General features: G+C 43.9%; 1 protein-coding gene across 4 annotated transcripts in view; it reads left to right on the top strand.

The window, feature by feature from the left end:
• Positions 1–20585, top strand: part of FLNB (filamin B) — a 455875-nt gene that overhangs the window by 206276 nt on the left and 229014 nt on the right. For all 4 annotated transcript variants that reach the window (XM_069206567.1, XM_069206566.1, XM_069206565.1 and 1 more), the window contains exons 8-9: positions 8665–8865; positions 19065–19202. In XM_069206567.1, the coding sequence (XP_069062668.1) occupies positions 8665–8865; positions 19065–19202 (339 nt within the window). The remainder of the gene's footprint in view (positions 1–8664; positions 8866–19064; positions 19203–20585) is intronic.

Raw genomic sequence — 20585 nt, 5'->3', positions numbered from 1 at the left:
TCCAGAACTCTGTGTTGTGGGCCAATTTTGGGGGATATTTCCATTAAAAGGGAGTAGAGGAAGGAGATGTGGCCCTTTGCTCCTCTCGTTTGACGTACAAAGTTCCTGATAGGGGAGAAATCTCTAGTGGCTGGTGCTCTTATTTCTGCGTGAAGTACATAGTGTAGCATTTGATTATAATGATATTGTTCAGCATTAGGCAGACCAAAGGCTCATTGGCAATTTTCGGAAGTAAGAATGTCTTCCCCATGGAACAAATCAAAAATTATAAGGCACCCCCCCCTCCAGGGGTTAAAAGGGCCAGATGTGAGTGCAGGAGGAAAGGCCAGATTGAAGTGGGTAAGGGTAAATAGTGATGGGGTAGTCCAGGAAGCTAATCGATTCACCTCCTTCCAAGCTCTAAGGGTCGTCCTTGTAGGTGTACTAATATAGGTGTTAGTGGGATGGTCTGTATTCAGCTTCCATAGCAAATGTCATATGTAACAGCCCACCGACGCCCACGTGGAGCCAGTGTTTATCCGATTCTCTCAGGAAACATTCAGATATCACTTTCAACTGGACTGCCTTATGATAAAGGGAAAGTCGGGAAGGGCCAATCCTCGTGCCTCTTTAGGCCAGTTTATATGGGTGTCTGGCTCGGCAATCTTGCCAAATAAAGTGGGTCACCATTGAGCGCAGCGTTGAGAAAAACTCCTGGTTTATGTTGATTGGAAGTTCCTGAAATAAATATAACAACGGGGCAGCGCAGTCATCTGTATTGCATGAATATGACCCAGCAGGGATAGGTACATGGGAGCCCATCTTTTAACATCGACTTTAAGTTGTTAAAGGAGCAGGGGTAAATTGGTCCTGTGTGGGTTGGAAATAGGTTATATCTTTTTTAGACTATTGGAAAGGAGTGGATCCCACTAACCCTTCCATCTCGGAGGAAGGCAGAGTCAGGTTCAGGATAAAGGATTTGTGAGGTTAATATGACAGCCTGCAACTTTCTCAAAGAGTGCCAATTTCAGCTGTACAGTTTTTAGAGAAATCGAGAGCTGTGTCAGGGAGAAAAGAACATCATATCCAAGCAGAGAGATTTTATGGTACACCAGCAACATAGACCCCTCACACACACAGCCCCTATGTGACGCCCTCTCCAACCACTTCCACCACAAAATCCTGGACATCCACAACAGCTTCATACCACACACACTCACCACACACACACCCCTCACTCACCCAACTCAACCCCCACTCATGACCCCCCCCATACTCACCACCTGGGCCCGCCCACACACAAAGAAACCGAAAAAAACATGAACCCCATCCACTCCGGATCCCCTTCCGACCCCTGCCCACATCACATCTACAACAAAGCCAGCCCAACCATCGCCCCCATACTCCGCGACATAATCAACTCCTCTTTTGACTCCGCCACCTACCCAGACCCCTGGAAGCATGCGGAAATCACTGCTCTCCTAACAAAAAACAAAGCCGACCCAGAGATCCTCTCTAACTATCGCCCCATCTCCCTCCTCCCTTTCCCCACCAAGATTGCCGAGAAACTAGTCATCGCCCGCCTATCCAACAACACTCTTGACCCCTCACAATCCGGGTTCCACAAGAACCACAGCACGGAAACCGCCCTCATCGCATGCACTTACGACATCAGGACCAAAGTCGACAAAGACAAAACCGTCTCACTCCTCCTCCTAGACCTCTCCTCAGCCTTTGACACTGTCTGCCACCACACACTCTGCACATGCCTCTACAACATAGGAATTCACCACAAAGCCTTAGACTGGCTCACCTCCATCCTCACCGACCGGACCCAGAGAGTCTGCCTTCCACCTTTCCATTCCACCGCTACCAAGATCATCTGCGGAGTCCCCCAAGGGTCCTCCCACAGCCCCACACTCTTCAACATTTACATGATCCCCCTAGCCAACATCCTCCGATCACACGGAATCACTATCCTCTCCTATGCAGATGACACCCAACTCATCCTCTCCCTCACCGCAACCCCACCACCGCCAAAGCCAATCTACACGCTGCTCTCCTCGACACCGCCAACTGGATGACATCTAACCACCTCAATCTTAACTCTAACAAAACCGAGATCATCATCTTCGACCCCAACAAAACCACATTGAATGACTCCTGGTGGCCCACCGCCCTAGGCCCCGCCCCCATCCCCGCAAACCACGCACGCAACCTCAGCATCATCCTGGACCCCTCCCTCTCCATGACACAGCAAATCAATGCTCTAACCTCCTCCTGCTTCCACACACTCCGCACTCTGGGGGAATCCATTTGAAGGATTTTTTTAGAGACCAGGACAGTCACCCATGCACTCATCAGCAGCAGACTAGACTACGGTAACGCCCTCTACGTCGGCACCACACTCAAACTCAAACTCAAACGCAAACTCCTGAACACAGCTGCACGCCTCGACTTGGTCTCCCCCGCCACAAACGAATCTCACCACACCTCAAATCCCTTCACTGGCTCCCCATAGACAAGAGAATCACATTCAAGATCCTCATCCACTCACACAAATCCCTCCACAACACCGGCCCAACCTACCTCAACGAAAGAGTGAACTTCCACACTCAACCTCCGATCAGCCGACCTCGCCTCTAGCCACAGTCCCCAGCATCCAACGCACCACCACAGGAGGCAGGTCCTTCTCCTACCTCGTCCCCAAAACCTGGAACTCCCTCCACACCAACCTTCGCAAAACCAAAGACATCCTGCTCTTCAGAAAGAACCTCAAGACATGGTTGTTCGAACAGTGACCCTCCTTGCCCCCACCTTGACCCCCCCAAGCGCCTTGAGACCCTCACGGGTGAGTAGCGCGCTCTATACATTTTTTTTTATTGATTGATTGATTGAGCCCAAAGGGAAGACCATGAATTGCCTACTTTTCACACACTTTTGACACAAGAGGTTCTATGCTGAAGGCAAATACATTTTGTGAGGGGGGCACCCCTATCGGGTACCCCTCTCCACTTTGAAGAAGTCTGAGCCCACTCCATTTACTAGCACCTGTGTAAGCGACTTTGCATAATTAGCTTGGACCATGTTAATAAATTGTTCGCACGTACCAAACCACCGGAGAGTGTGAAAGAGAAAGGATCAAGATCGAAAGCCTTCTGGGCTTCTAGTGCCAAGAGTACTGTAGGTATGTTTTTGTGGTTGCTTTTTCGACCAGGTGGATCACTCTCCGCAGATTGTCATGCGTTTTTCTCCCCTTGATAAATCCTGATTGATCTGGATGAATGAGATCTGGTAAAATGTCTTGTGTTGCTAGAATTTTTGTATATAATTTGACATCCAAATTTAGCAAAGCTATAGGTCTGTAAGAGGTGCAGTAATGGGGATCTTTCCCCACTTTTGGAAGGACTGAGATGAGTGCCTTGCTCATCAAGTGTGTAGCCCTGCAAGAGGTAGCTACATGGTTGAACAGTGTTGTCAAAAAGGGCACTAAATCACGAACTGAAAGTTTTATAAAATTGGGCAGTGAAGCCCGGGCTGATATTGCTGTCTGGACCTTGTCCTCCCTAATGGGACCACCCCAGATCTAATTTTGATCAGCAGTCACCTGAAGAAGGGTTGTGTCTGATAAGTACTGTAAAGGGTCTCGTTCAGCGAAGGGCTCGTCTGTGTATAAATGTTTTTAGACATACCTAAATGAATTAGCTTTATCTCTCTGACATCTTGTAGATCAGAGGATATGCCTTATTTCACAGCCTGTGTTCCTCCTTCAGTTGAGGGTGTGTCTCTTGCAAGGCTACCATATCATGTCTCCTATCTAGGAGATACTCCCACAACTTATGGCATTTGGCTGGAGAGTTCAACCCCTAACATACCAGGATGCAGGAGCAATGTCCTGAAAAATGTGGCATGATGTGCCCTGGATGGTGATTGATTCATTTTCCCTCGCCGCATGCAGAACAGCTTCCTTCACTTTAAAGGAATGCAATTTTGTTAAAACATCTCAGGGGCATTTGCCTTCACCTATTTCACCACTTGGTGGACCTGTTCCAATGTAACATCGATCTGTTTGTCCCCCAGTAATTCAGAAAACATGCCCACCACAAAAGCCCCCAGATCTGGACCCTGCACTCCCTCCTTCATAATCTGCAGGGGAATATTGTCTCTTCTGAAGTGGTTCTCCAAGTTCTCACATTTAAAGTTCGTCATTGTAGTTGGGTCTGAAGTCATTCAGTGGAGCCCTCTAGTTGGCCTACCCGTTGTTTATTGTCATTTAAACACGACAATTATTTCCAAGTCAAGAGTGCGTTCGCCCCCAGAGTCTGTCTTGTCTCGGTGTTGAGAGTTAGTCATTAAGATCGGAGCAGAGATTGTCTAGGAAGGTAGCTAAATCTGTTTTTAGTCCCTGTAGCGACGACAAAGTCATCGTTGGTCAACGCCGTTGCATCGCTACTAGCTGTGGTGGGGTGGACTTTCCTGGGTTCTGCCAGTTGAAAGTAACAGGACACTCTATTCAACTGTGCCTTTTTTGGAGGCATGTGGGCCACAGCTAAAAGCTCACTGTAAGGGCTCAGAGTGAGGGGCAAAATCTGCGTTTCCCCAAGCGAGCCTCCAGTGACATAACCACCTCCACAACTCTCACCATTCAGTACACTCTAAAGTAAACAGAGCGATGCTGGAGTGAGACACCATACCGTATCTGCCAAGGTGAGTTTTATGCAGCATTGGTCCAAGCTTAGGGAGCAAGAAAGTGGCTAGAGCAATCCAGCTCGAACCTTCTGGAGTGGCAGATTTGAGTTTTAGGGTAGTAATTTACCTAGGGTCCATAGTTATGCCACATGAAACTGTATATAGTTCCTAAGTACATTGCTGTCACATACCATGTGCCTCAAAACTGTAGGGAGGGTACGTCACTCCCATAGCCTCCAGATGTCTCACCACAAATAGGCCCAGGATCACCAAAGGGTAATTTTCAGCGGTAGAATATGTGGATTTACCGGTCAAACAAGCTTATGGGCACTTAACAAGTGTCAATGAGGGATGGATATAATTTTTGTGCCTTGTTTGTTGCTCAGGAACCTCAGGCCTCTCCCCTGCCGGCTGCATGGCCTGCCTGCATTGAAGCAATGTTGCGCCTGTCCACCATCTTGAAGTCAGGCAGGCTTCTGGTCACTGCTCCTGGTAGGATGTGTGCACCGTTCTGGAATGTGACGTTACCCAGGAGTTATGAGAGCATTGAAGGTGAGAGGGGCTCCTGGAATGTGTCCGCATTGGAGCTCACTCACCCACTCCGCGTTTGAGCCCCTGATGGTGACAGTAGTTGTGGCTCCAGCGTCACATGCAGAGAGGCCTCAGTCCAGGGGCCACTAGATTATGACCACCAATTTCCCTCCGAAGTCTCCTGCCGAGTCACCTGCCTTTCGGGACTTAATGCCTGCCTTGGGTGGCAAAATAACTGGAAAGGGGCTCCTGCTGCCTTGACTTTATCTCATGCATAAGATGGTGCTCGGGCGGTTCACCTCCACTTGGCCATGATGGTATGCCATGCCCCAGTGTCTCAGTTTTTAACATTACTTGACTCTATTCTGTTATGTATTCCTAATAACACAATTACAGAGAAGCCTTGCTTTTTTAATGCATGTACCAGCATCAATGATGTGGTGGCAATCAATTACAGGTTTTACTGCATTTTGTGGACGGAGAGTACATTGCATTTCAAATGTTAATGATGGGTGGAAAATAAAAGTCTTGTTAATGTTAATATTAAATCCACCATGAATATTTCAGGCTGCATTTCACAGTTTGTATCTAGATATATAGCTACTCTTTTTATTGGATGATTGTACCTGGGTAATAACTCACAGCTGATTCAGACACCTTCAGGTGACTTAGCAATTCATACCATTTAGGTGGACACAATCGTACCGTTGTTATTGATAAATGTAAGTGGTCTCAGGCTTTGTCATGGCTGTACGTCAACCAGTCAGTGCTGCACATAACTCTTTGCCTGGGCATCAAAAGGAAAGGGCTGCAGAAGATAAGGATGACTTTCTGTTTGGTATAGTTTGGGACAAATAGCTCAAGGCCTCACACACCTCAGATAAGTCACCACCATGTGCCCTTTTCCAAGCACATCATGACTGTCCCCACCTTGAATCTTACACAGTCCATTTCTGCATGCAGCAAACACACCCACTCCTTCAATCTCACCAGTCACAAACAAATCCTGCTAAACATCTACACATTTACTTCCATCAAGAAACTTCTTTCACCCTCATAGAATTATTTCTGAGCCTTTAACCATCTGTGATATCAAGTGTTTGGAAGATGATCTCTTTGATAGTCATCATTTGAGCAGAACATTCAGTGAATTCATTTATTTTTTTATGATTAATGCCATGCATGGATAAGCAGACAAACACCACCACTCAAAACACTTTTCCTCCTTAAGGTCCTCTCAGATTTCATATATTCTAAAAGGAGACCCTTGTACTTGCACGGCTGAAGAGCCACCTGTTGTGATGAGACCATGTACAGTCTGGATATGGAAGTGTCTGTTAGCTTCAAGAAAGACTAAGAGGCAGTCCAAAGTGCATGGTGGATCTGTTGCCGACATAAGAGTGGCAACTGAATTAATTGCCTGTCTGACTTGGTGCTTGCAATATTCATCGACCTTATATTTATTGTCTCCCTTCTCCAAAGGCATCACATTCCATTTAGGTGAAGGTTGTCTCTCTGGTCATCTACAAACATTACGATTAAGAATGATTAAGAAAAATGTGCCCCTTTGATATTCCCCCAACATTCCCTTGCCTAACACTCAGCACTGCTTATTCTCTGGGTGTCTAGTGTTTGTGCTGAATTTCACTAAGTTGTTCTTTTTAGCCTGTTGAAGTGGAGGCTGGAATTCTGCATTAAATCAGCAGCTCGTAGAAGCTCTTTGCCTGACAGTTTATTGGGAAGAGTTCTCTTTTTTTTTAAAATCTAGATAACCTGGTTATACGTGTATCGGCAAGTTACAATAGTTGTTGTAATATGTTCTGGTTACTGAAGCCTTAATAGTAACATGTTCATTTAATGCTCTCATCTTGGCTCTCAGTGTGTTTTCCTTCTGGCTGACTATAGTGTGTGAACTGAGCAGAGAGTGGGCAGTGGAAAGGTGCTGCAGACAGTGTAACTTAAATGCAGAGATTGCTGCATGGCTCCAGGTCCATGCTTTAAACTTATATTCATAATGTTAACAGCCACACTGATTTGTTTCTAGGAACATGAGATATTTATACAAATTATTATTTTCAGTAAGACTTTTGATGAACAGGTTGTCCTTTTTAAGGCTGCTGTAGTTATTAAGTACTAATTTACATAATCTCTAAATTACTTTGATTTTTGACCAGTAGCAGTGGTGCTGTGCCTGACACCGCCCGCAGACCTTGCCTTGGGTGAATTCATGGTCACGTGGTCAGTCACCATTGTTTTAAGGTTTACACAAACATAGGCCTATGTTTTAGAACAACAGAACTTCAAAAGGTAGGGACTGAGTCCATCTATACCATCAGGAAATGTCAGCCCAATTCCTAACTAGCTCACAGTGCCCCACCTGAACTCCTAAACTTCACAGGGTAAATAATTATTTTGGCAACCTCGAACATGACCAGTCTGACTCCCAAGTAAGTTGTGGAAACAGATATTACCCTTTCGTTGTTCACTTGTACATGCCCAGGATAAACTCAAGAAAGATAGGAATGAAGGTTCTCAAACATTTATTGCAGTAATTGTATTCTACCACAAAGAGGATGAGCTGTGTTTATCGAGCAGATGTAACAAAGCATTGTGACCAGTATTACTAACATGGTAAACAGAATATATAAGCCAGACATGGCAATCTTCTCTCTATATCTTTCTACCAATCTCTACCTAAACTCCGAGAGCATAGCGGGTGTTCGCTCTGCCAGATCGCAACGGATAGCCTGACACCCTCCTTGATGCCTGAGTAGTTGAGCCAGGAAGACAGTCAAGGATGACGTTGGCAATCGTTCTCTGTAAGGTGAAGAGTCAGTAGAGATGCATCTCGAACACAGGATCTGTTCCAGCACAGTCATGGCTGAAGTGCCCATCTACCTCTTGTACAGCAGTGCACCGTTTATATAATCAAAATGTACTGTATTAGAGGTGCAGCTCTGATGTGATGATATGTCTGGATTCCGTGAGCCGTCTCTAAACAGTCAGTGCACGCACTAGTATGTCTTGTTTTATTTTGCTAGCCTTGAACAGTGTAGAGACTACATGGTGAGAAAGTCTTGCTGAAAACAATTAGCATGTACAGCATATTCTCAGAATAACATTTCGCAAACATAAACATGTAAAATAACTTTGCTAAAACGATGTCAACCTAAAAGCATGTAAAATGTAAAACTAAAACGGACAACCAACGTGGGCCCAAGAATGCCTCACAACAATGTTTAGATTTTGTAGACTTAGTGTGGCGGTAGTAGGCTCACAATTAGCCCAAGCTACTTAGAATAGTGGAAATAAGGATGGCAAAAAGTTGTATAAAGCAGATCAACCTTGACCCACTTTGATGACGAAGTTCCAAGTGCACCTTTAATCATTGTTGCGTTTTTCTTCAAATGCAGATGTTTAGCTCATGTACCCTCTGACACAATATTCTTTTCTGTGTGTGAATAGGTGCGGGTATTGGTGACATTGGTGTAGAAGTGCAAGATCCACAAGGGCAAAGCAACACAGTTGATGTGATGTTGGAAGATAAAGGCAACTGCGTCTACCGCTGCACCTACAAGCCCACTCAGGCTGGACCACACAATGTAGGAATCACTTTTGGAGGAGAGACCATTCCCAAGACTCCTTGCACTGTGCTTGTTGGAGAAGGTGTGTAGAAGTATATCTTTAATTGGGTGTTTAAGCAGTCTGTTAAATAAAGCATTCAGACAACGTCTGCCCAAATGTATTAGCACAGGGTGTTCATTAGATGTTTTAGACTGCCCATTACACTTGCTTTCTTTTTCTTAGTGAGGCATGTTTCAAATTCTATAACGTACAGTTCATTTGAGAGGGCTGCAAGATTTTGATGGTCTTGAAACTGTACTAATATAGCCTTAGAACCCGCCATAGTGGGCTCTACCGGCTATAAAAGGCCCGCTCCCGCGTTAAAGGCCTGAGCCGAAGGCAAGGGCCTTTAACAAGGGAGAGGGCCTTTAATAGCCGGTAGAGCCCGCTACAGCGGGTTTTAAGGCTATCAGAACATTCTGCCATTAGAAGGCATAATGCTCTCCTAAATAAAACAAAGGCTTCACGGAACTGGAGGGGATTAAAATCCCAGGCTCCGTGAGGCTTTGTTCACAGCTGCTGCTGTGAACAAAGAAGATTAGAATGTTGGCGCTGCAGGCTTTTAAAAGCCAGTAAAAGCCCGGAGCACTCCATTGTTTTCAATGGAGCTGCCAACATTCCAATGTTCTAATATAGCCTTAGAACCTGCCGTAGTGGGCTCTACGGCCATTAAAGGCCCCTCCAGCGTTAACAAGGGAGCGGGCCTTTAATTGCCAGTAGAGCCTGCTACGGCACGCTCTAAGGCTATTAGAGCATTCTGCCACTAGAGGGCAGAATGTTCAAATAAATAAAACAAAGTCACCACAGAGCCCGAGGGGACTCCATGAGGCCTTGACGCTGCAGGCTTTTACCAGCCAGTAAAAGCCTGGAGCACTCCATTATCTGCAATGGAGCTCCCAGCATTCCAATGTTCTAATTGTCATTACGAGTTTCTTCTGTGATAGTCACCAGCCCTAAAATGTAAACACATTGGAAATGGTCTATGCTTTGACTTCATGAATGCATCACTCTGCTCCATGTAAGGCCAATGTAGATTAAGGTGGGCAAGTTCCATGCCACACCTTCAGTATAAGCAGTTACTGTGTTATTGGGTTACATTGAGCTTCATTGTGTACAAAAAGCCTGATTTAGATCCCTGAAGGTTTTGTTTAGATCCGGCCCTCCTGCATTTACCTTGGTCACTCTTGATCGAATCACAGTCACAGGAGTTATGTACGCACATGACTAGCGGGCGGGCAGCTCGGGTTAAAAATATGACTCCCTGTGTAGTAGTTGCTTCGTTGAGGAGCACCATTCAACACTAACAAAGAAAAAGTAAACGCTGACTTGTCCCATAAGCCTTAAATCAATTTACGCGTAAATAATTAATAGTAAGGGGTAACACCAACACGATTTAATGATAAACTGGTAATTGATAGGAGTGCCAATGGTATAGTAAGTGAGCACTTTTACACCCGTTAGACCTTCAGACGGCAGGTTCTCTTAACATTGAAGAAAAGCTGTATGAAAGCCAACACAAAGACGGCAGCCGCTCCGTTTCATATTACACAGTCATTGGTTTATGTTGTGGCTTCTGAGGGTGAATTGAGGGCGGAAATCTGAATAATACCGAGTACCTGGGCTGCAGCTCATTCTTAATAGGTCAGTATAATCCCTGAATCAGTGCTTTGTCTGCAGTGGGACAATGTCGCTGACAACGCTTAACAGTAACTAACAATGGACAGTGTCTAAATCTTCTTGTAGGACTGGCTGTGTGGACTTTAAAAACAAACAAATAAACACACTTTAGAGGAAGAAACAGTTTATATAGTGGCCACCTTTGACCGAGATGGAAGTGGGTAACGCCTTGCTTTATTTTCAGTCTATCAGACAGAGAAAACAACACTACCATAGTTTATATACTGAATGCATTACATGTAGCTTTTTCATTGACATTCTTACTCCTGTGACTTAATTGGGTTCCCAATCCCATCTGTGTTTTTGAAGCTCTTGCGAAGTTTAAAAAAGTGCTTTGAGAGTGTCTTGTTCACGGCGTTGACCGATCATGAAATAAGTGGTAATGAAACTCTTCAGTGTGCCTTTTAACCCTCACCGTGGATAAACAAATTCAGTAATGATACTGCAGGTGCTCTGTCAGATAACGTGTGTCTACATGCATGCCATAGGAATAGGTTATGGTCATAGGAAGTGGTCAATTATCACGACACTGTGTAGTCAATTATATTTGTGGAGAATGGAATATATGGAAAACCAAGTTCTATAAGAGGGTCACCATAGGTCTTATTTATTTGGTAACATTGTCACTTTTACAGATTATTTAAATATTCTGTTGTGTGCAGTTACTTTTCAGCTTTGGGCTTATTTATGGCTTTTAGACTTTTGCTTCATTAACAAAATGTACCGACTTACATTATGCTATGTAGACAACAATTGATATTCCAAAATGGTGGAAGTCCTTTAATAATCATTTTATATATTTTATTGATACCTAATTATCCCGCATAATGTAAAATTGCACTTTTTTTGGTATTGCTACATATACAGGTACGTAATCACCAGGTGTAGCTTAGTAAGCTTAACTCTGATTTTATTTAGATGTTGTCCAGCTAACCTAAATCAACTTTCTAAACCGATTAAAAATGTAATAATTTATCCCAAATTGACTCTGTCAACCGAAAAGGATTATTCTGCTAGCCCCATGTGCTAGATTGCTGTGACAAGTGATACCACATACAGAGGTAAAATTGTTGGTTCTGTTTACGTTAGATTTGTAAAGATCGATGACGCAGTGCCATATAAAGTCATAGAGCAAATTAATCTATCTGTGTCCCTTGTGGGCGAAATTTGATTGGAATGGATGCAAGGTAGTAGGTAGAAATGCTAACTGTCTCACTTAAGCCTGGATATGAACTTGACAAAGGATCTGTTCAGTTCAAGGGAGGTTGTTCCTTTCCTGCTTCTGTCCCTGGGGAGGGGCATACAAGAGGCAACTTTTTTAGGCAACATATTAACCGGTTGAATATTCGTTTTTCACCTATTGGCAGAGTGTAGCCAGAGAGTGATCACGAGAAGGAGATGAGCTTATTTGTAGAAGAGTGATCATTTACATAAAAAAGATGCTTGACACTGAGGAAGCTCGACACTACATATACGGAACTTGATCTGTTTGTGATCCTACCACAAGCCATAGCTTATTCGCACCCACCTGTGTGGAGGGATTGTTTGTTTGAGAAACATTCCACCAGTGTCCTGTTCCACAGATAATTAGATGGGGGCAGTTATTAAGAAAGATGTGTGCTTTGTAATTAAGACTAGAGAAGAAATACCCATTTATCTTTAGAAAACTCAGAGGAAAGTGCCCAAAGAGGTAAAGCAAAGACGGTATGGTGTGGTGAGGCAAGCAGGAGTAATGGCTGTGTGTCTGTATTAGAACGTGACTTGTCTAAACCAGCTATTAACTTTATCTCAAGCAGAATTGTTGCCATGCTTTTGAGAAAGCAAGCAGTTAGTCTTTGCCTTGGCTGGCACTGATTCAATCTTACCTAACGCGTTTGAGTTCCCAGTAGGATATCAGGTGGGGGAGGGGGTTAAATTTGTCGAATGAAAACGTCTTTCAATTATTTTTTTTTATTAAAAACTGAAATGTTGAATTTGTCTTTTGCTTCTTTTCCTCCTAATGCTTGATGCCTGAATTCGCTTTCTATTCCTATGCTCTCACTGTCTCCTCCTACGCTTTCAGACCTCTGCTCATTTTTCCTGAGTTTGCCTTCATTTCTGGAATGTTGGACCTTCTTGCTAATGGTTTCATAGGAGGAAAGACTGCTCAGACTGTGCTTTGTCGGTAAGAGTTGTCAGGCGGGTGTCATCTTCACTGTTTGCTGTCCCTGTGTCGCACACCTGTTGTGTTTGGACTCATCTCAGTCGGTGTGAGTTTCTCCACTGTAGTGTGCACTGTGTGTGTTTCCCATTGCATAATACAGAAACTACGTTTAGAGTGTAAAACGTTGTTACTAATTTAGTGTTTTTTTCAAAGAATTGATTGGACGTTAGCTTAGATCTGAGCAAAAGCAGTGCTCTCATGGTTCAAGTCTGCACAGGCTCAAATCCTTCCATATAATGGAAAGACATTTTTCTAAAATAGTGTTGGACTGAGCTCATAATTGGTGCACTTTAGGATTCTTTGGAATTATGTAATTGAAACATAATTTTACTGAGTATGGGCTTATGTCGTGTGAGCAAAATCTAACCATAGAGTCTTCAAAAATTACACCAATATTTTTATCACTAATTGATTCTTTTCATGACAGCTTACATTGGATGTTTTTTCATTGTTTGACTCAGAAATTTCCAAGGGAAAAATAATTGACATAGTGTGTGATTTATTTTAGTCCCAGTACCTTGTCAATTGATGGAGAATGCAGGGTTTTAATTACCACTTGTAGGTGGTATAAGACCAAAGATGAGGTAATCTATCCAAACGCAGCATAGCAGCATTCAAAATGGAAGCCTGAGCTCCAGGGTACACTGTTGTCGTAGAACTCTCATAATGGGAAAGAGACTGCTGGATTCGGGGCAGCAGCACCACCGCATGTCGGTTAACTGAGTCAATCTTACACCTTTGGCAACTGTCCGCCCTACCCTTTCAGCTAGCTAGCACCACCTCATCCGAACATAGAAAGCAAAAGTGATTTGAGGCAGCCTGATGATCTCTCAGGGAAGTTGTGGTTGACAAATGTTACCCCTTTGTCTTGTTAGCAGTGAGTCTCATACATACACCTATGCCAAAGAAAAGATGCAGAATGGTTTTCAATACATGTATTGAAAAAACTGCAATCTACGATAAGATATGAGCTGCAATTATTAGGGCAATGAGACATACCAAGATTCACATTGTTGTGACCGGTGAAAATAAAATAAACAACCTGAGCCTATTGGAGTAAAACGTATATAGGAATCCTACCTAATCCTTAACTTCTAGCGAGAGCGTAGCGGTTATAGCCAGATCTGCCCATACTTAGCCCATGAGAATAGCACCCACACCCTTTACCTGAGAACAGGGATCGATCCACTGTCTCCTTGGCTGGTTTTAGAGGGGGAGGCTGAGGTCAGCAATGAAACGGCATACAGCACAGATTGTTATCCTGGCCGGACTGGCCGCTCTAACCTTCCCTGGCGTATATGATGTTTTTATAAGAAAACATGTTTACATTCTGTGAAACAGGCCTGACGTGAGCATGTGCTTAAGTATTAGTCTGATCACACACCATTGTGGCTGCAACACTAGATAGATTATCATATAGGGTTCTTTTCAGCCTCGGGCAGAAGTACACAATGAAATGTTGCATACAAAAATAATAACAACTGTTGCAGAATAACAGCTGAGGTGTGCTAAAATGAACCCATTACACTATGCATAGACTTCCATCTGGTGTCTCGCTTTTCCTCTTTGTTAGTCTCAGTGCTGTTTTATTTGCTTTTGTCAAGTATTTGTCTGAACACCTATTGTCATTTCTTCAGGCAACACATATGTGAAAAGCCCTGGGGATAAGTTAGGAGTGGAAAGTAGCAATAATGCTTTTCAGTGTACTGGCATTGTGAGGCAATCACCTGATATTTTGCGTAGCACCTGCATGTGGCCTTTTTTTAAACAACCATTGACTTTGATATTATTTTGAAATGCATCCTCCTCAACGTCTGCTCCCTCCATAAACACGCCACCGAAATCTGGGACCTCCTCGACAGCACCTCTCCAGATGTCACACTCCTCACCGAGATCTGGACCAACAACACCTCAGGCCCAGACATCACCATCGCCATCCCCAAGGGATACAAGGTTGCCCGGAAAGATCGCCCCAGCCGGCCAGAGGGGGGGATCACCATCGTCCACAGGTCCACAGGCCTGAGCACATACCCCAAATAATCCACAGAAGACACAAACCGGATGGAACACCTCCACTTCAAGCTACACACCAGCCCGACATCCACCATCAGGGGAACCATCACCTACCACTCCCCCGGACCTCGCACACCTTTCGATGACTCCATCACAAACTTTATCTCCTCTCAAGCCATCGCAGCCACCAACTACACCCTGCAGGGAGACCTCAACTTTCACCTTGAGAATCTATAAGCCCCCAACACTGCATTTCTCGTAGGCAACCTCCACAACATAGGACTCAGACAGATCGTGACAGAGCCAACAAACTCTGCAGGACACACCCTCAATCTCATCTTCACCACAGGAACCTCCGCTACCTTCAGCCACACCACGGAACTCCCATGGATAGATCACTGATGCATTCACTTCCCTTTCAACACACCCACCATCACCAGACCCCAACTCCAGCCATCGCATAGAAACTTGTCAAGAATAATCGACGATCAGCTCACCACTGCCCTCCCATCGCCACCCCAGCCATCGCACACAACAAGGACCCAAACACTGCAGCATGCAACTTCCACAACTGGATCACTGACTGCGCCAGCACCATAGGCCCATCAAAAAGAACAACACCACCCATGCTAAGAGAGCCAGCTGGTTCACCCCCGAACCCTGGGAATCGACATGCACCTGTTGCTGCCTTGAGAAAATCTGGAGAAACACCAAATCCCCAGAAGCCCACAGCAACTTCAGAGCCGCCACCACCAACTCATCAGAAGCACCAGAAAGAAGGCTATCCAAGACAGGATCTCCTCACAAGCACACAACAGCAAGGAACTCTTCAGCATCATCAAGGAGATCGGCCAACCTAACAGCGAAACAACGGACATCCCACCTTCAAAGGACCTATGCGACAGACTCAACACCTACTTCCTCCACAAAATCAAGACCATATATGACAGTTTCAACAAGGACAACCCACTCGCCAAACTCCGGCACCGACAAACCTACAGTCTCCACCTGGACACCCCTCTACACTAAAGATACATTGAAAACCATGAAGTCCATACACTCCGGGGCCCCCACGGACCCATGCCCCCATCACATCTTCAGCAGAGCCGCAGACACCATGGCCCCCAAGCTCCGCCTCATCAGCAACTGCTTTCTAGTTGCCTCCACCTTCCCCGACGACTGGAAACATGCTGAGATCAACCCCCTCCTCAAGAATCCCTCGGCTGACCCCACCGACCTCAGAAACTTCAAGACCATCTCCTTACTTCCATTTCCTGCGAAAGTCATTGAAAAAGCAGTCAACAGCCCACACACCACGTTTTTAGAAAACCACAACATCCTCGACATCTCCAAATCCGGATTCAGGTCAAACCACAGCACCAAAACAGCCCTCCTGCCCGCAACAGATGACATCGGCTCCCTACTGGACAAGGGAGAGACGGCAGCACTCATCTTACTTGATCTCTTGGCAGCTTTCGACACTGTCTCCCGTCACACCCTGATAAGAAGAATCCACGAAGCCAGAGTCAGAGACAAAGCTCTTGACTGGACCCAATCCTTCCTCTCCGGCAGAACGCAATGAGTGAGACTCACCCCCTTCCTCGCAGAACACACACCCACCACCTGCAGAGTGCCCCAAAGATCCTCACTCAGCCCCACGCTACTCAACGTCTACATGGCCCCGCTAGCCACCATTGTTAGAAGCCACAGAATAAACATCATCTCCTACGCCCACGACACCCACTGCTTCTCTCCCTCTCCAACGAACCAGACAAGGCCAGACACAACTTCCATGAAGGCATGGAAGCAGTCGCCAACTGGATGAGAGACAGCTGCCTTCAACTCAACACAAACAAGACCGAAGTACTCACCTTGGGCCCTCAACCCAACCCATGGAGTGACTCCTGATGGCCACCCACCCTCTGAAACCCACCCACCCCCGCCAGTCAAGCTCGCAACCTCAGAATCATCCTGGACCCCGACCTCAGCATGAAGCATCGGATCAACTCAGTCACCTCCACCTGCTTCTGCACCCTCCGCCTCCTAAGCAAGATAATCAAATGGATCCCCCTAGAACAAAGAAAGACGTCACACACACACCCATCACCAGCAAACTGGACTAAGGCAAAGCACTCTATGCCGGAATCAACAAAAACTCACCCGCAAACTGCAAAACATCCAGAACGCCAGCGCCAGATTGATCCTCAAACTACCCGACACTGCTACATCTTGCAACACCTACGTACTCTGCACTGGCTCCCCATAGAGAAAATAATCACTTTCAAGATCCTCACCTATGCAAACAAAGCCCTCCACAACACCAGACCAGCCTACATTAACCAGCTACTCAACTTGCACGTACCCCACAGGGCCCTACGCTCAGCCCATCTCTCTCTCGCAGAAGTACCCCACATCAGGAAAACCAGAACAGGAGGACACTCTTTCTCCTACCTTGCAGCCACCAACTGGAGCACCCTACCCGTCCACATTAAACAAATCACCTCCCTCCCCAGCTTCACGAAGGAACTGAAGACATGGCGCTTCTAAATCTACCTCCGGTACACGCTACGCTCCCCCGACCTCTAGCGCATTGAGACCCTTATGGGTGAGTAGCTGCGCTTTATAAATACTGATTGATTGATTGATTGATTGATTTTGTATGCATTATTTTGGGCCTGATTTAGATATTGGCGGATGGGGCTTCTCCTCACAAATGTGACGGATATCCTGTCCGCTGTATTATGATCCTATTATATCCTATAGGAATCATAATATGGTGGACAGGATGTTTATTACAGCGTAAAGCCATCCGCCAAACTCTAACTCAAGCTCTTTGTTTTTAATTCATCTTTATAAAAAAATGAACTCTGCTGTAGAGTCCTTAGAGTGATGTACATCTTAATAATAATAACAAAATGCACTAGTTACAAATGAAATATTGAAAAACCCTTTTGATTATCTTTTAGAATGAGGAGTATAAGAATATTTTAGGGTAGCTGGATTTCGAATCCTATTTTACAAAAAGACTACATCACGCATTGGGCGGGGTGAAAACTTTTTATCTCCCTTCTGCAAGCATTCCCTTACCCTCACAAATGGTAGCACTTACAGATCCACAGCTCTCAAATTTCCAGATCTCTACTTGAGTAACTCATCCAGCACATGTTTTTTATTTGTAATTTTGGAACCTTCATTACTATTTAAGTCTTTATGAAATCCAAGTAAAAGTCCTAGAAGGCAAAGAGGCACCTGGGCTGGATGAAAAACTCATGCGTGGACCATGGACACCTGAGAGATATACAGACTACAAAAGTCGACGACTTTGAATGAGCGATTCAAAATCAGAGTTCTTGTGTGTTTTTTATGAATGTTCCTGTTTTCTCCAGTTTTGTTTTTTCCTTCCCTAAGTGCTTTCTCTCAGCCCATCCGTTTATCCAAAGATAGTGTCCTAAAGCTAACCACATAGTTATCATAATGATGGAAATTCTAGAGACCCAATTTCTAACAATTTATATTTTTAATTCTCATTCCATTCAAGTGGCATTCTGTTTGGTTTAAGAAAATGAAAATTGTGAATGGCCAGTTACATCAAAACTGGTATGAAGAACAGTGAATTCAGTCTTGGTCTTTTTATTAGAGGAGGTTTGTTTGTCTGGTGCCAATTATTGTTAGTATTATGAATTGTAATCAGTATGGTGTTCAGTGTTTCTATTAGATTGAGTTTGGTGTTTCGAAAGAGGTTGGTACTTCTTATATTGAGGATGCCACTTGATATTGGTGTATGCGATGAACAAGACTGTTTTGGTTTTGAGTTTAAAGAGGACTTCGTTTTTGGAATGGTATACTTGTAATACTCATGTTTCCTTGGGGGGCCTTAAGCTACAAATTATTTTAAAAAGGTGATGATATTGCACTGTGATTTGTAAATAAAGCTTAGGTTTGAGATAAGTATTATAAAAGTGATGATATTTTATCGGGAGCCACCATTACAAAATCAACAGACCTCTTTCCCATTTTTGGTAGTTTAAGCTCCATTGCTTTATTCACCTCTGGATACTGCCACAATATCTATAGGGGTCTTGGTGACCACTGCACATAACAGATACTACTGAACATGAATTGAGCAAATAATTGTTATCACCCAGGTGTTAAACTAGTCCAACATATTTCTGAATACACAAAATTTTATTAAAAACTATTTTGTGGAGTATTAAGGTGCACCTGCCATAAAACTCAATGAATGGTGTTATGAAAGAAGTAATCATTTGTTTGTTTGGTGTGGTTGTAAGCCACTTACTAAAGCTGTGCCTACTGTAAGAGCAAACTAAAGTCTTACATTTTCTTACAGCTTGCAATCCCAATGCATGTCGTGCCAGTGGACGTGGCTTACAACCCAGAGGAGTCCGGATCAGAGAAGTTGCAGATTTCAAAGTTGACACGAAATCTGCAGGAAGTGGAGATCTTGACGTCTCTGTCAAAGGGCCAAGTATGTGTTGCATTAGCAATACCAATTTTCACTCTCGCACTACCAATTTGTAACTACAGTGTTCTTAAAACATAGAATTTAATCTTGGAGTTTTCATCTTATTCCCAGGTGGGATCTATAGCAGAATTTCATGATATGCTCATAAGATAAATTTACATAAGAATGTTGTGGTATTATATGCTGGTATAAGGAATGCCCACAAGTATTGAAGGAGTTTAGTAATATCCTATTTTAAGATGTTGACAACTGTAAGTTAAGTAGTTACACAATAAGTATAAACGTTATGCTATCGTTTCTGTTAAAAAAACAAAGTACATTCAGTTTAATACATTTTGAGTTTGCCCTTAGAGTGATATGGATTTAACCTGGAGAATTTCATACTCTTAGATAACAAAATCTACCTTTCATGCCTTTCATGGTGGAATACTACCTAGCTGCTAGTATTAAAAGTCCATTCTTTTTACAATGGGGAACTATACCATTTTGATATACCAGGAAGATCAGAACTTGTAGTTTATATTATGTCCCTGTTGGTCAGCTATTGTAAAATAGTGTGCACACAGTAATGGGAGGCACTAAAGATTTGTCACAATGCTACACAGTAACCTTGTGACCACCAATTAAATCTTTGGTGATAGTCCTTAATATCTTGTGATGGTACAACTTAATTTATGAAATGAGGTGAGTGAGGTTGAAGATGTTATCACACTTTATAAATAATGAATTGCCTCCGATGAGATGCCAGTGACTTATTGGCAGAGACACTGGAATTATATGGCAGCTGTAGACCAAATTATGTGGCAGGATTGACTAAACTATGCACCAAGAAAATGCAAATCATATGGCGCTATTGTGGTAGTATTACCTCATTGTTATCACATTTGTATCCATTTTAACACTATTTGGGCAAAGGTTTAACCCCCACTAGTACCAGTATGGCATCGAAATACAGCAATACGCAACAGAAAGAGGATTAGTCAACCTTTGTGAAGGGCCATCCACTACTTGGTAACATGTGTCACTGAGTTTTAGTAACGTTTGATCCATTTGAGCTAGAACCAAGTTTATTTTGTTGATTTGCAGACTATTCAGCAGGCGATGGATGACGTGGAAATTGTTGCAAATTGCTAATTATGGGGAAAACGCCACAGTTACAAAATTGCATAATTCTAGTGGAAATTGGATAAGTATATTTCCATCCAGTGGTTCCTTAAGTCAGTCTATAGACTTGCGCAGGTTTCATGGAAAAGGTTTTCACGGGTTCTCAAATTCCACTGTCCTATTCTGATTCATAAATGCCATTGCACATAAAAGTTTTGTTAGGTGTTTAGATATTTCCATTTCACACACAGCAGACATTTCAAAACCCCTCATTCACATAAT

Source organism: Pleurodeles waltl, chromosome 9 (assembly GCF_031143425.1).
Source record: "Pleurodeles waltl isolate 20211129_DDA chromosome 9, aPleWal1.hap1.20221129, whole genome shotgun sequence".
NCBI lineage: Eukaryota > Metazoa > Chordata > Amphibia > Caudata > Salamandridae > Pleurodeles > Pleurodeles waltl.
This window is presented reverse-complemented; position numbering and strand designations above follow the sequence as displayed.